At 35.9% G+C, this 16,293-nt stretch overlaps 1 protein-coding gene across 7 annotated transcripts in view; it reads left to right on the top strand.

Annotated features, from left to right (window-relative positions):
- LOC138708093 (protein unc-80 homolog) overlaps positions 1 to 16,143 on the top strand; it is a 240,615-nt gene extending 224,472 nt beyond the window's left edge. For all 7 annotated transcript variants that reach the window (XM_069838258.1, XM_069838261.1, XM_069838260.1 and 4 more), the window contains 4 exons: positions 3,606 to 3,778; positions 5,649 to 5,856; positions 10,294 to 10,541; positions 15,313 to 16,143. In XM_069838258.1, the coding sequence (XP_069694359.1) occupies positions 3,606 to 3,778; positions 5,649 to 5,856; positions 10,294 to 10,541; positions 15,313 to 15,538 (855 nt within the window). In that variant the 3' untranslated portion in view covers positions 15,539 to 16,143. The remainder of the gene's footprint in view (positions 1 to 3,605; positions 3,779 to 5,648; positions 5,857 to 10,293; positions 10,542 to 15,312) is intronic.
- The last annotated feature ends 150 nt before the right edge of the window (positions 16,144 to 16,293 follow it).

Raw genomic sequence — 16,293 nt, 5'->3', positions numbered from 1 at the left:
CCTGAAAAGGGTTATAAATCCCTAAAGCAGGTCGATGGCACAGACAATCTGTGTCATCTCATCATCATCATCTTGATACCGTGCCCGTTGTCCGGATGAAGGGGGGGGGGGCGCCGCGTACATGTGGAGACCTGGTTTCTCGTTCCTAAGTATAGGTTGTAGGTTCTTCTTCTGGCATCTGCTTGGTCCTACGTGGTCCAATCTGGTTGGAGTCTGTGTGAAGGGGAGTATTCATATTAAATACTGGCCCTCATAAGGTCCGAAAGAATGACCTCGATACCAATCCGGTTGGAGTCTGTGTGAAGGGGAGTATTCATATTAAATACTGACCCTCATAAGGTCCGAAAGAGTGACCTTGATACCGTGCCCGTTGTTCGGATGTAGGGGGGGGGGGGCGCCGCGTACATGTGGAGACCTGGTTTCTCGTTCCTAAGTATAGGTTGTAGGTTCTTCTTCTGGCATCTGCATGGTCCTATGTGGTCCAATCTGGTTGGAGTCTGTGTGAAGGGGAGTATTCATATTAAATACTGGCCCTCATAATGTCCGAAAGAGTGACCTTGATACCGTGCCCGTTGTCCGGATGAAGGGGGGGGGGCGCCGCGTACATGTGGAGACCTGGTTTCTCGTTCCTAAGTATAGGTTGTAGGTTCTTCTGGCATCTGCATGGTCCTACGTGGTCCAATCTGGTTGGAGTCTGTGTGAAGGGGAGTATTCATATTAAATACTGACCCTCATAAGGTCCGAAAGAGTGACCTTGATACCGTGCCCGTTGTCCGGATGTAGGGGGGGGCGCCACGTACATGTGGAGACCTGGTTTCTCGTTCCTAAGTATAGGTTGTAGGTTCTTCTTCTGGCATCTGCATGGTCTTACGTCGTCCAATCTGGTTGGAGTCTGTGTGAAGGGGAGTATTCATATTAAATACTGGCCCTCGTGAGATCCGAAAGAGTGACCTTGATACCGTGCCCGTTGTCCGGATGAAGGGGGGGGCGCCGCGTACATGTGGAGACTTGGTTTCTCGTTCCTAAGTATAGGTTGTAGGTTGTTCTTCTGGCATCTGCATGGTCCTACGTGGTCCAATCTGGTTGGAGTCTGTGTGAAGGGGAGTATTCATATTAAATATTGGCCCTCATAAGGTCCGAAAGAGTGACCTCGATACCAATCCGGTTGGAGTCTGTGTGAAGGGGAGTATTCATATTAAATACTGGCCCTCATAAGGTCTGAAGAGTGACCTTGATACCGTGCCCGATGTCCGGATGAAGAGCGGCGCCGCGTACATGTGGAGACCTGGCTTCTCGTTCCTAAGTATGATCTTGGAATAGGCTTCCCCATGAGTTGCTGAGTTGTAACCCCTCGTCTTTGTTGATGTTGTAGGGATGTTGTTTGATGTGGAAGGCTTCTTTAACCAGTTTTCTGTATAAGTTGTCTCCTTTATCTATTATCTTGATATTGTCGAATTCGATGGCGAGGCCTGAATCTGCTGAGTGTAAGGCTATTGCTGATTTTTCGTATGGTCCGTATTTGCAGAGTCGGATGTGTTCCTTCCTTCTATCTTCCACCGTACGTCCAGTTTGCCCTATGTATTTTGAACCGTAGGAGCAAGGGATCATGTATATTCCGGCTGATTGGAGGTGTGGAAGTTTATCTCTGACTTTGACTAATGAGTGGGAAATCTTGTGTGGGGCGTTGTATACCGTCTTGATATTGAATTTCCTCAGTAATTTCCCAATTCTGTCTGTGGTTCCTTCTATGTATGGGAGAAAGGCCTTCTGTTTCATGTTCATAAGTTCAGGATCTTGTTCATGTGCTTCCGGTCTGGAGTTCTTGTATGTGGACTGCCTTATAATGTTGTTGTCATATCCGTTGTTTTTGAAGGTTTTGTGTAGGAATTGAAGTTCTGCTCGTAGGTTGTCAGAGTCACAAATTCTATGAGTGCGCTCGGTCGAAACATCAGCCAATAACACCAAGACAACGCGGTAGAAGCCCTGAAGCTTATCCACACACCATCTTATATTTTTACTTGAAGTCTGCTGGATTAGCATTTCAATGTAAAAGAAACAGACTCAAAATCACACTTGTATATAAGTGTAATGAGTGGGGTGTGTGTGTGTGTGCGTGCGTTTTTTTATAGTTTTATTTTTACTTTATGGGATTAGATATATAAAAAAGTAACAATTTATATTCGTAAATAGTACAAAGAATTAAAAAAAAATTAGACACTATCAACATGAAATAAATCAATTACCGCCATATTCGAAAGTGGATAAACCTTAACCACTTCTGGTAAGTTAGAACATACAGCTAAAAGAAAACTAAAACATGTAGTATTACATTCTAATGAGACATGTTGTGGGCAAAAAGAAAAAAACCCACACACAGTACGAATAGCAATCCTCTCTCTCAGTAGACCACTTCTTGAGCATTTATTTCTGAATATCTGTCGAAATATTTCATTGTTCAGTATTATGTTAGGAGCACTAATTAAATCAGTGGTTTGCAGGTGTAATAATTTCATAAAGATACAGTGTTGCAAACATAACAGAATACTAATATGCAGTAGTGTAGCCAGCGGGTGGGCCAGGTGGGCCCTGGTCCACCAAAAAAATATACTAATTTTTGCGTTTTTTATGGAAAATACTCAACATTAAAACTAAACCATGGATCCAGAGCAATAGTTACAGTCGATAGCATTAAGGTAAGAAGTCAAAAATGCGTTCATTTCTTCAAAAGCCAATTTAACTGTGTTGGATTGGGCCTGAAAAATTGTCTGGCAGCAATAAAAAGAAGGAAGCCATGGAGACTACTGAATTGTTACATCAGCTAGAAAAATTTAACACCTTATTTTATTTGGTATGTTTAGACGATATTCTTGCGCTTGCAAATTCATTATCGGAAGCACCTCAGTCTCCAAAAATGGATATTAGTAAATGTTCGTCCTTCATTAAGGCAATGATATAAAATTTTTCAAAGCTCTGAAACGAAGAAAAATTCGACAGTCATGTCAAGCACAAGGCTTCGTATTCCAGTTCACCTTATGAAGCGTTTGTATAGGTATGCCTTGCATGATTGTATATCATAATTTTGCAGGTTATTAAATAAGACTTCCGAGAATGAGTGTCAAGAGAGTTGACAGCAGCGGCATTGTCAGGAGATAGGTCAGGTACTTTCTAAACCCTGCCTATCTGGCCGACCCAAAATAATTAGTCTGGCTACGCCACTGCTAATATGTATTAATATTTTTGTCTATAAATACATTGAACATTTCATCATCACCGCATGAATCATCAGGCTCATTTTTAAACTAATGACGGATATTTTAATGTAAGTCTAATAGTATTGCATTGCATTAATAGTATGTTGCTTATTTTTAAGTTTTTCATAAAAACATCTGAATTCCTAAATAGAAGATTTAAATCCTAAATCCCTACAATATGTGTCAAATAAACCTAACTTTAGTTTTTTTTTTAATTAAAAGTCTAGGGCTTGATTATTATTGATATTGTTCTATGGACACATAATTATATTGCAAGAAAAGCCAAAGTTATTTTGATTTTCTTGTCTCCATAGCTCTTTTAATGGATGTCTCTCTTTAATAAAAAAATTGCAGATATATGGAGAGGAGTTCGGAGTTATGGGAGGAAATTCTCACGAGTCAGATGGAGAAAAGCATCACAGAGAAGACACCAAGAAAGAAAAATCTCGTGGAAGAAAAGTGTCAGATCAAACAAGTACTCAGGCATCCCCCATCAGGCGAAAAGACAGTATGGGAAGGAGAGATAGGTAGTTATAATGGATTATGAAATACTTGAGTTTATAATTGAGACAGGGAAATCAAAAACTCCAATAAACCAAATTTTACAGAAGAGAGAAAAAAACTTATCATCTGTCTTATTAACTTTAAATATTATACATTTACCTATTAATGTTGTGTAAAATTACATTCTTTATGAATTAAATACTTCAAAACCTACATTTTTACATTAACTTATGCTACAATTTGAAATAAATACTGCTGGAGTTAGTGGTTTTCTGACTTCCACAATGTATGAATTAAGAAAAGTGAATAAATATGAGCCATGTGAAGAAAAAAGATAAATATATCATAATTCACTTATGAAATATTGAAATATACGAGAAAATGGAAGTTTATTATTAAGATTAACAGTGCTAAATTTTTTAAATTTCAAATGTATGAGACAGAAAATCACAAATTACCATACAGCACAAATAAAACCACAAACAATATTAAAATGTTAACACAATCTGATTCATGTTACAGATTCTGTTTTTTCTCTCACTCTCATGTTCTTTCTGTGCATCTAGACTATTACTAGAGAAATTCCAAAATATGCATGCATTCATGCACTGTCAAACTATGAAACATGCACAATCAAGAGAAAAATACATTAAAATATGCATTTTCATTTTTGTTCCAAATTTCTTATTTCACTTCACTTTTTTGCAGAGTTTACAACTAACATTTCTATTGTATTTTATTGTATTTATTAACATTCCATGGTATTCATACATTGCTTTATAGCTAGAATATGGAACAAGTAAAAAAACTGAATACTATTATAAAGTCTTAATTTATAGTCACAGTCTAGATGAAATATATATACAGACGAGATTTACAATATAGTCTACTAGTACAACACATAGTTTTAGTATCAATTTCATGAAGTGTTATTGAATGTCATGAATTCACGTACAGAGTAGAAGGTGTGAGAAATTAGGTACTTCTTTAATTTGGCCCTAAATAATCTTATGTTTTGAGTTTCATTTTTTATATTGATAGGGAGGCTATTAAAAATTTTTACTGCCATATAACGCACTCCTTTTTGATAGCATGATAGACTTGCCGATGGAGTATGAAAGTCATTTTTTGACGTGTATTTATGCTATGAACTGTTGAATTAGTTACAAAGTTTTCACGATTACATACGAGGAAGATTATTAATGAAAAGATATACTCACAAGCCCTGGGCATTATTTGTAGTTTTTTGAAAATAGTCCTACATGATTCCCTAGATTTGGCACCTACCATTATTCTAATTACTCTTTTTTGTAATAGAAATATCTTGTTATTATCTGTGGAATTTCCCCAGAATATTATTCCAAAACTCATTATCGATTGGAAGTATGCAAAGTATATTGTTTTTAAGGTATTGATATTTACTATCTTTTGCATAGATCTAATAGCAAAACAAGCTGAATTTAGTTTAGGGGTAATTTCTTTAATACGATTTTTCCAATTTAACACATTATCGATTTTTAAGCCAAGAAATTTGATTGTTGTTGTTTCTAATAGGGATCTATTGTTAATTATTGCGCTATGTTTGAGCTATGTCTTATGTTCCTATAGAAACATGCATTTGCATGGAATTCTCGTCTTTAATTATTACTGTCCGCAAACAAAGTTTGGTAATACATCCTACTTTGCTCATAAATAAACTGCATTAAATTTTGCAAGTCCTTTTGCTTTCTTCTTTCAATGGCAATGCTGAATTGTACTTTAGTTGACTGGGGAATTATGCAACTGTATTGGGTTTCTGGAAGTTAAACAGACGCCATATTGTGCCTATCAATGGCCTTAACTTCACCCTAATAAATAATTCTAATTCTAAAAGAACTTTCAATTTTCTTTCAGAACTGAACGCAACACAGATGGGTCACACTCGGGCCGAATTATTGGAAGTCACAGAGATTCGTCAAGAGATATTGCGGACCAGGATGTGGAGAAATGTCGTAGTAGTCATCAGAAATCAGCTGCAACGTTATCTGTGAAAAAGTCAAAGAAACAGGAGAGTGAGAAATTGAAGGAGCAACCACCTATTCTGAAATACATAAAGACTCAGGTTAGTAGAAGTGGTGTTACTGCTCATTTTCAAGATGATGTTATACTATTTAAGTTTGCTGTCACCTCTCCATTCTTTTCCATAAATAATATCCAAAAATTTGTTGACATCTGCCTGCTTAGCTGCTGTTATGTTCTGTTTGAGTAGTAGTTTTAGTAACTCCAACTTTTTGCACTGTTCTAAATTTCATTTATTCTTTTTGTAGAATTATCCATGTCTTTGCCTCGAAATCAGTAGCGGTCCGCGGTTACAAAGGTTGGCAGTTCTGCATGAAAAATAGTGTATTTAGCAAACGCATGCTGTTTATTGCATCTAAATCGGATGACGCGTGTAATTACAGCCCCTTCTCGAAGTTGTCTGTGCACCCGAAATTGTACTCCAACCATACGTGCGCCACACCTCACCCACCTGGTACAACTAGACACATAGTGGAGATGTGCCCCACATGCTTTTCTAGTTTTTTTAAGTAAAATTAACTAAATCCTTCACTCCGGTGTTTGTCCATGTATTTTGTCCTCTAAACAGAATACACGGGTGGGGGAGAAAGCATTTTCATGAGTGCAGCAAAAAAATTAATCGTTTCCGTTACACATTTCGGTATTAAAATGACTAGTAGGCTACATGATTTTCTCGACTTTTTCCAGAAAATTCAATATTTATATTTTGTTTAGGACGTCCTAATTTCTTAAGTTAACATGCAATTTCTCTTTTAATTTCGAAAAGGGTTGGTCGATTAAGTTTTCATTTCATTTATTTTCAATATAAAATATTTCCTTAGACACACTAACTAATCACATCACACCACCCACACTACTTAACACACTGGAACTGTAATGATATACAGTACTCCAGAAGCCTATGTGTTTTAACGCAGGTCATAAAGAGATGAGGGTGTTGACGGTTCTTTTGTATATTTGGAGAGAGCTGCTTCGGTTGCAGCTCTAATGCAGTCTTATGGGACGGTGAAGAAAACCAGTTTTCTGCTGCCGACTACCCTACGTTGAGCTTCAGGAACTGCCGATCACAGATCCGAAAAGTACACTACAGCTAAAATTCTCGAGCAGTTCAAGGCTCCTACAGACAGTAAAATCTCGAATCGAAGGAGAATGAATTGGAAAAATAAATGACATAATGAACTAGGTTACATAAAAGCACGTTTTATATTTTTAATTTTTTCAGGTCCATTTAAATGGTGGTTCTGCAGCTCTGCAGTTCTCATTGTAGACCCGCCCCTGCTCGGAATCAAAATATAAGTTTGCAAGCTCCTTATATTTAAAGATGTGGCTGCAAAAGGGTATTTGTCGAATACAGGGGGGAGAGCCATTAATTCTTCCCATTGAAGGCTTTAAGGAACCAACCTGTACAAATACCCAATGTCCCATCCCTACCTTCCCGTGGTGTAGCTGTTAGTAAGTATAATTTTTACAAGCTGAACTAAAAGGAGGGGCTACTCATGAATTAGCACTGGTCATTTTGATGAGTTAATGACCGAATTTGGTGTAACTTTTCTTTATTCAATACTTAATTCCCTCATTACCCTTTCCTATCCAGTCCTCTGATTGAACTCTTACTTTCTTCGACCCCGATGGTATTAGAGCATTTGAGGCCAAGGGGTTCATTTCACTTTCCTTCCTACCCTTTCTACTTTTCTCTTCCTAGTGCTGACATGCTATGGCACTAAAATCGTCCTCCAGTGGGTTAAGGAGGGAAAGCTGGTGATCAGCAAGATCTCCCAACTAGGTCCAGTGGACCCGTTGACCAACAGCAGGTGTGGTCCTCCAGACATTCTGGAGGTTGTGTGTGGATAAAGTAGCCACCAAAACGTTAAAATATGGTGTTCACTTAAATCAGCTACAACTTGCCACTTAACTGGCCATTGTGCAATTCAAATCAAGAAATGGATTCGGAACACCTCAAAATCTGTGCTTCAGTGGCTGACCATGAAAATATCTTTGAAAAATATTGGAGTGCAAGAGGTCAAATGACTTATTGTCAAACGCCTGGGATTAGAAAACAACAACAATATATTTAAAGATGTTATTTTCTTGTTCCTCATCGTTACATTTTCATATTTTATGTTGCTCCTTTTAGGCCAGAAATATCTTCGTGACATCTATAGCAACCCTCTTTTGAAGATAGTAGTTTTGTGACTGGCTGTTTGGGAGAAGTTTTTTCTTGATTGAGCGACATCCTTATTTTTATTTATTTTTTTTTTTCATTAAAATTTATATAGGATTAATCTATCTTGACAATTTCACACGTTTCAGTGTTGTAGAAATTGCCTACCTAAATATAAAAATACACTCAACTCAATTTGTTATTTTTTGTGATTAAACCCTTTTTCAACATTACCTCAAATATACAAACTACAGATTCTCGTAATAATGTAACACAGTTCTCTCAATTCCTCCCATAACTAACCACTACCTGTATTAATGCTGTTCAAAATCTTTCCGAAAATGAAATTATGTGCATTTGTGCAAGTTCATATTTACTTATAAACTTTTCTCTCACATGTTACCAGACTTGGATTCATTTCTTCTGTTTCCAGCTGGTGAATTAAATATTTATTCTGTTGCAAGATGCAAGGTTTTATAAGGTAATATTAGTTGGGATTTTGTATGAAAAGTTAAGCAGTAGCATTAATATAAGAGTGTTCCAAAATTCAATACCCAAACTAAAAGGGGTAGCAGAGGGGGTCAAGGGAAGTAAATATTATTCATAAATCTTTCTCCAAAGATGGTTATGTACCGAGTAAAGCAACCATGGGGAAAAATGGCTCCGAAGGGCCACTGCACTCAAAGCCGCCTTACCTCACTCCACCGACCCTCTCCTCTGCCTGGTGCTTCTCTAGACACACTTCATTCAGTGGCGGGTATGGCTTCGATCTCGGAACGTCAGTTTCAGGAAGAGTGGCAGAAAGAATTTTTTGTTACTTACAAAAAAGAAGTAGGTCTGTTGCTTAATATGTAGGTTTAAAATTGCGCATATAAAACGCTTCAATATTAAACGCAATTTGATCAGAAGCATAGAGCGGACTTCGGTGATCTTACAAGTATTTATTTACAATTTTAAAAGCTATTTTCATAATATTTGTGAAAAGATACAAAACAAGATACGTTTATGATATTTTCAGGATTTAGATACTTATTATTTTATTAAGTATCTGGAACTGAACTTATTTAAAACTTTGAGTGCATATTAGGCCTACTTGATGCATTCTCTTTCCAAGAAAGATTTTCAGAAGTAACTGCAATGGACATAGAGATGTGTCTGTTCAATAATCCATTTGTATTTGATGTTACCCAAGCATCAGAGACACTATAGAGATACAAAAGAACACGCCACTAAAGTGTTTAGGAAAAAATGGATTAGATCTCTTTAAATACCTACCAGAGGAGCAATTCCCTAATCTGCGCACATTTGCAATGCGTATGGTATCTATGTTTAGCTCAACTTACTGTTGTGAGCTGTTTTTCTTTTCAAAATGAATATGACCAAAAGTATCTCCAGATCTAGGATCACAGACATGCATTTAGTTGCAGTATTACGGTTGAGTTGTTCTATTTTAGAGCCAATTATATCCTTTTTAGTTAAGAACAAGAAATTTCGAGGGCAATCAACAACAAGTTTTGAAGTTAAATGACAGTGGAGCTTAGTTTTACTTTCTTTAGTATTTATAAAAAGAAACAATTGATTTTGTTGATCATTATATTGTGTTTAATACTCGTATGTTTTCAAGTTAAATGACAATGGAGCTTAGTTACTTTATTGGTTTTAAAAAGAAACAATTTATTATGTTGAGCATTGTATCTTTTAATATATTGTGCAGTTAAATGACAATGGAGCATTGCTTTTTTCTTTATTGTTGTAAAAAAGAAATACTTTATTATGTCGTTCACAAGACAGTTCAAGAATTTTTTGTGCACATGATAAAGGAATAGTTATACAATTGAAAAATATATAATTTGCCTAATGACAGTAGGTGGCCGTCATAATTATTGTATGATACGTGTACTTCCTATAAACAAAATACTGTAAAGATTTTGAAACAAGAAATAAGAGCGGAGAAATTACTGATGCGCAATGTGTGTCGAATCCACCACTGCACTTGACTTAGCAAAACAACTGCGTTACCCCTCGCCTGTCAATCAAACGAATGTGGGGTGAGTAGGAACGTTCCCTCCCTACTTTGCTGATAGTCCCCATAGCTGGAGTAAAGGGTACAGATGTGCTCGAATTACCGAAAAGTTTGCAAAATCTGCATTGTAATATGACAGTTTTCTCGTAATCTTAATTTCCTTTGAATTTTGTAGTATATATGAATCCTAGCTTTGATCATAACACCTTTCCTCATAGGCATGTGATGCAAATTAATCAGAGTGCTATGAACCAGAATAAATTAAGATGCGTAAAATATGTATTGCTTGTTTACAGGTGCGTGATATCTTTCATGCACCATTAGCAGTGTTAGTGAAAGGGGCAGTAATTCTTTCTGAAGAGCAGTTCGTTGACATTTTACCTGTGGCATGGGAACTATTACTGGAAGCAAATCAAGAAGTTGCAGCTACTGCTGCATCTCTCTTCATTTTGGCAGCGGTGCGAGCTCCAAGTCCTGCCATGGACATAATGCATCATGGCCTCCACCATCAAGATCCAGCTGCTAGGATAAATGCTATCTTGAGGTAATGTCCTTCGAAAGTATGTAACTTAGTAAGTTTTGTATATCTGTTTCAAGTTCTGAAGAACTTCTGTCTGCAATTTTATAATTTTATTAACTGTTATTTCTGTCCCACACTGTGGCTTTGTGGTCTAAGGCATCCTGCCTAAGACTTACGTTATGGAATGCGTGCTGGTTCGAGTCCTTATGGGGGAAGAAATTTTCTCATGAAATTTCGGCCAGTGTATGGGACTGGTGCCCATCCAGCATCGTGATGCACTTGGGGAGCTACGATAGGTAGCGAAATTCATTTATGAAAGCCAGCTATCGACTGGGGGAATCATCGTTCTAACAGCACGGTACCTCTGTCGATGCGAGGCCGGCAGCCAGCTGGCAGGTCATGGTCCTTCATGGGCTCTCGTGCCTCATATTATTATTATTATTATTATTATTATTATTATTATTATTATTATCATTATCATTATTATCATTATTATTATTATTATTATTATTATTATTATTATTATTATTATTATTATTATTATTATTATTATTATTATTACTAAGAAAAATAGTATTAGAGATCTTGGTGTCATACTCGATTCAAAATTATATTTCCATGATCATGAGCATTATATTTATACCCATTCATTAAGAATGCTTGGTCTAATTAGATCTATAACTTATTCTTTTTCTACTCCGATGTGTCTATCAATTTTATACTATACATTGGTTAGATCCGAGCTTGAATATGCATCTGTTGTATGGAACTCCATTACTTCCACTGACTCAGCTGAATTAGAGAATATTCAAAGAAAATTTATTTCCTTGTGTTCTTATAGATTTTTACCAAATTCTGATGACTATAAATATGAGATTAACTGTAAATATTTTAACTGCTGCAGTTTATTTGCCAGACATCAAGATCTTGATTATTTCTTTTTTTGTAAAGTCACTTAAGGGTGATATTGATTGTGAATCATTCATAAGCAATATCAGTCTTCGTATTCCTGCTAAGGGTTTAAGATTTCATAACATTTTTTATACTAGAAATTCAAAATCTCTCTCTCCAGTCTGCAGATGTATAAAATATGCTAATTTGCATGGATTAAGCTTGGATCCATTTAATGTGTAGTATATACTTTTTGAGTTTATCATGATATATCCTTACTTGTTATTATTGTCAGATATTGCTATTTATTTTGTTGCATTTGGTCAAAGATTATTGATGACTATTATATTGATTGTATTCCATCTCACTGCCATTTCTATCATTCATTCTCATCATCATTTCTTCTGTTTTGTTTTGTTTTGTATCTTGTGCTAAACTGTAATTGGCCTTGCGCTGTTGTTTTGCACGTTAATATTCTAAATAACAATTATTATAATAATAATAATAATAATAATTATTATTATTATTATTATTATTATTATTATTATTATTATTATTATTATTATTAACTGTTATTTCTAGAATACCTTGTTCTGAACTGGTGTTTTGTATGTCATAAATTTATTAATGTATGCTGCAAAACATCTCAACTCTTGTGATTAGCTGTTCCTCAATAAATGAAATTTAACTTTTACGAATACTAAGTTAAATAAGTGATTTGAGTTTTTGAAAAATAGTCAACTATTTCCTTTTATGAAATCACTCGAAAGAACATTTCCTGGGTTATTTTCACCTCATTGTGTTAAGGAAGTTTGTTTCCAAAGACTGTCTTCTTTAGCTTTAAGTGTTTCAGTGAACTGATACTGATATTTAATAAATTTGGTAATTGTGAGCAAACATCAAATGTGGATCAATATTAATAAAACGTAGAATATCACATAGCTCTCACAATAGTTACTCATGAAAAGAATTCAGCAAATGTAAATTTGTGAGGTCCACATTACATGGATGTAAATGTTGGCAATCAAATAAATAAATAAATACATACATACATACATACATACATACATACATACATACATACATACATACATACATACATACAAATGTAAATTATATTACTTTTAAAATAGACACACATGCAGACTTGATGGGTAGGGAGAAAAGAGGCAGATTGAATTTTAGGTCCGAATTGTTCCACATATTGTGTCATAGTGTTTAATAGCCCCATCAATAATTAATTGGTACTGTTCGTTCACTGATGGGAAGGAGCTGTATCTGTCCAGATTGGAGCCAGTGAAGTGTATCAGTACGTGAGTTACAAGAAACAAACCAAGCGCTGTTGTAACACTTTATTTGAAGAAGAAGAAGCTATTCAGTATTCTGTTCTTCGCATATAGGTTGAAACTAAGTTTTATGCTGGGATTAGTTGAAGTGTAAACCAGTTATCATGTGATGTCCTTGTAAATCTGTCTCGAAATATTGATAGTGATGAAAATTAATGTTGTGTGTTAACCGAATTAACGTGGTAAAGCCATATATACAAACACAGTCGGCTAAAATCATTCAAAATGTGTATACATATTTTAAGAAGGAAGGAGGACAATGTTGTGACCCACTTGTAAAGCTATAGCTGCAGCAGGAGTAATGTGCTCAACTTTAAAAAAAATAGTTGCTGTAAATATAGAAAAATATTCAGAGTCAAAAAATGTGTCCAGAACAAAAGAACAGACTTACGTAGAATCAATTAATTTAGTTGTGATGTAATTCGAAGAAAAGTGTATGCAGTCTTCCTGACTAGACAAAATTTTTGCCATTTGCAGCAAAACAGTAAGTACTTACAAGTTCACATACTACAGAACCACTGAACCACATTGATCATGTCGCAACTATGGTTTTTACAACTAGATCATGGCATTGTCTTCCTCCCTCCTTCAAATATTTATATACATATACTGTCTATGTATGGGTTAACAATGTCCAATTGGTGACACATAACGTTCATTTTCATCATCACTATCAATATTTCAAGACACAGACCCCCAAAGAAGCCACATGATAACAATTGGTTTATTCTTTAATCTAAGGTTACCCGATTTTATTCACAATTTTCAGGGACAGATATCGGTATATATGAAGAAACTAATTTTAACATTTTTGTTAGTTCGTCATTCACTTGTATTGCGCAAATCTAGCTTTCAGGAGTAGCTCCCTGTGAAGCAGACTTGAATAATTTTAAGGGAAAAATTGTTCCGGGGCCAGGTATCCATCCTGGGACCTTTCGCTTAGTGCACTAATGCTCTACCGACTGAACTACCCAGGAACTACACCGAACAATTTTTTTTTTCCCCTTGAAATTATTCAAGTCTGCTTCACAGGGAGCTACATCTGAAAGCTAGATTTGCATTATATATGTCACTGTAGGTACGTTAACAGAAAGCTACAATTCAAGTCACACAAAGTTTGTGTGCACTCAAGTTGGGTTTCTGGTGCCTTGTCAGCCCACTTGAGTTGTGTGGACATAAAGGGAAAAATTGAGATGGTGCCGGGTGTAGTTCCCGGGTAGCTCAGTTGGTAGAATGTTCGTGCGCTAAGCAAAAGGTCATAGGATCGATGCTCGGCTCTGGAACAATTTTCCCCTTCAAATTATTCATTCACTTGTATTGTTTTTGCACATTTTAAAGAATTAAAATACTCATTATATATATACACACATGCATTGCTTCCAGGAAGACACAGAAATATTTCGATCAACTTCTGGAGTTGTGTATAGAAAATCATTTTTTTCAGAGAAAATTTTAAAATTTTCACTCCATTATGAGTAAAGATCAGCATTTTCTTCATTGCACTTTGTTATTTTCTCTGAAGTCACATATTTCATCAAGCAAGAAATTTTATAAAAATAAATTATTTCTTCCAGATCAAGTCTACAGTGGAAGAAAAATAATGGATTATCTCTTCAAATTTTTCTAGTTGTGGAAGACATTTTAGTAACACACATTCCACAGATATTTTGTGAATGAATACCCCAGGCACTGAGATACTCAGAAGCATTTTCATAAAATTAAAATAATTAACATTTAAAATTCGAGGATATCTGGCGGTAATTTATTAAATTCTGGGCATTCCAGAGACGAATTTTGTTCCAGGACAAAAAGCAAAAATTCGGGGACTGTCCTCAAGAAACGGGGATGTCTGGTAACCTTACTTTAATCCCAACACGAATCTTAGTTTCAACACGTAAGTAAGCCTATTCTTCAAATAAGGTGTTGCAACAGAGCTTGGCTTTTGTTAAGTGTCGCGCACTGATACACTTCACAGGCTGCAACCTATACAGATCTACCCCTTTCCACTAGCTAAAACATCAATGAACGAACAGTAGGTATGATGGGGTGGCATTTGGAAGGTAATAGAATAGTACTTAAAATGAGTGATTCTTCGCTCCAGATATCAGTCTCTTAGGGTGCTATTCATAGACATTTCTCTAGCCCAGGCTACGAGCATGCTAAACAGGATTCATATGATATCATATCGCTGACACTGATTTATGAATACGAAAAACCTTAGTTTGCTGATCATCCACTGGAAGCCTGCGTTAAGAATGTCTATGAATATGGCCCTTATATTCTTGCTTTAAAACTCGTAGAATAATTCAGTAATTCGAAGACACAAGAATTTGCACTTATTTCAAAATTATAACGCTATGAAGGTGGGTACTGCCCTGTCTGATATTACTATGTGGGACATAGCTGATTGCATTATGTGATCCATTGCCATAGAGTGTCGAGTGTGTTTTTATGAAACATCGTTGTTATTGATCCTTCATACCAGCAGATCTGTGTTTAGAAATGTGTTGACACTTAGATACATTACTGATACGTTACTGTTAACTTCCTATTACTAGGTTTCAAGTACTCTGGAAGCTTCGATATCAAGTATGGCCACGGATGGAAGAAGGCGCTCATCTCACATTCAAGGTACCTCCTCCCGGCATAGAATTCACCCTGCCCTCGCCTAAGATAGGCATCGAGTCCTTGCCAGTAGTAGACCCGCCTTGGATGCCACAAGTGAAGACAAAAGTTGAAGAGGTCACCATTAGCCAGGAAAGCCACGTAAGCATACAAAAATGAAACTCTTGCTTTCTATACAGATTGAGATAAATGCATTAGTAGGTGGTAAAATCAGTGTCATATATTATTGAATGATTTAATATTATTGGTGACAGTAAATTATGTCTAATTCGAAACAGTATTGTCAGACCATCGGATCTGTGCCCCGTAAGATATGCGAACTAAACCCTAATTCCTTCTCAGCCTCGGTAATTCATTTCTCTCTCTGCATTCCTATCACTCTCTTTTCTCTCTCTCTCCCTTTCTCTCCTCGACTACTCACATTTTTGGCCATCTTGCGGGACAGTTTATTTGCACTTGTAATCCAGTGTTGTCAACTCAACAGGAACTCTGTAGCACGGAGTGGCAAAAGAAATATTATTAATCAAGTAAGTATTAGTATTTTGCGATGAAGAGAAACAAACGGGTCACTATACTTTTATTGAGAGTCTTTCAATATTGAATGCCTCATTGGTCATTAGGTAGATAGCATTTGGTATCATTTAAGTTGTGCTTACGTTTAAATCGAATTTGCAGAGAGCAATCAGCATAGTGCAATAAAGCTTTAAAGCTTTCGATGAAGTTCCTATAGCAGTGTTTTCAGCATATGTAAGAAAAGTGGAATAGATTATACAGCATTTGATGTTTCTGAAAATGAAAAATTAAAGCAATGAATGTTCAGTACAACAGCGCTACCTCATAGCATTAATATATTTCCTTGATATCACTATCTTCTTTCCAGTTCCGAATATTTTTCACAATAATTATAATCAGAT

Source organism: Periplaneta americana, chromosome 10, assembly GCF_040183065.1.
Source record: "Periplaneta americana isolate PAMFEO1 chromosome 10, P.americana_PAMFEO1_priV1, whole genome shotgun sequence".
Taxonomy (NCBI): domain Eukaryota; kingdom Metazoa; phylum Arthropoda; class Insecta; order Blattodea; family Blattidae; genus Periplaneta; species Periplaneta americana.
This window is presented reverse-complemented; position numbering and strand designations above follow the sequence as displayed.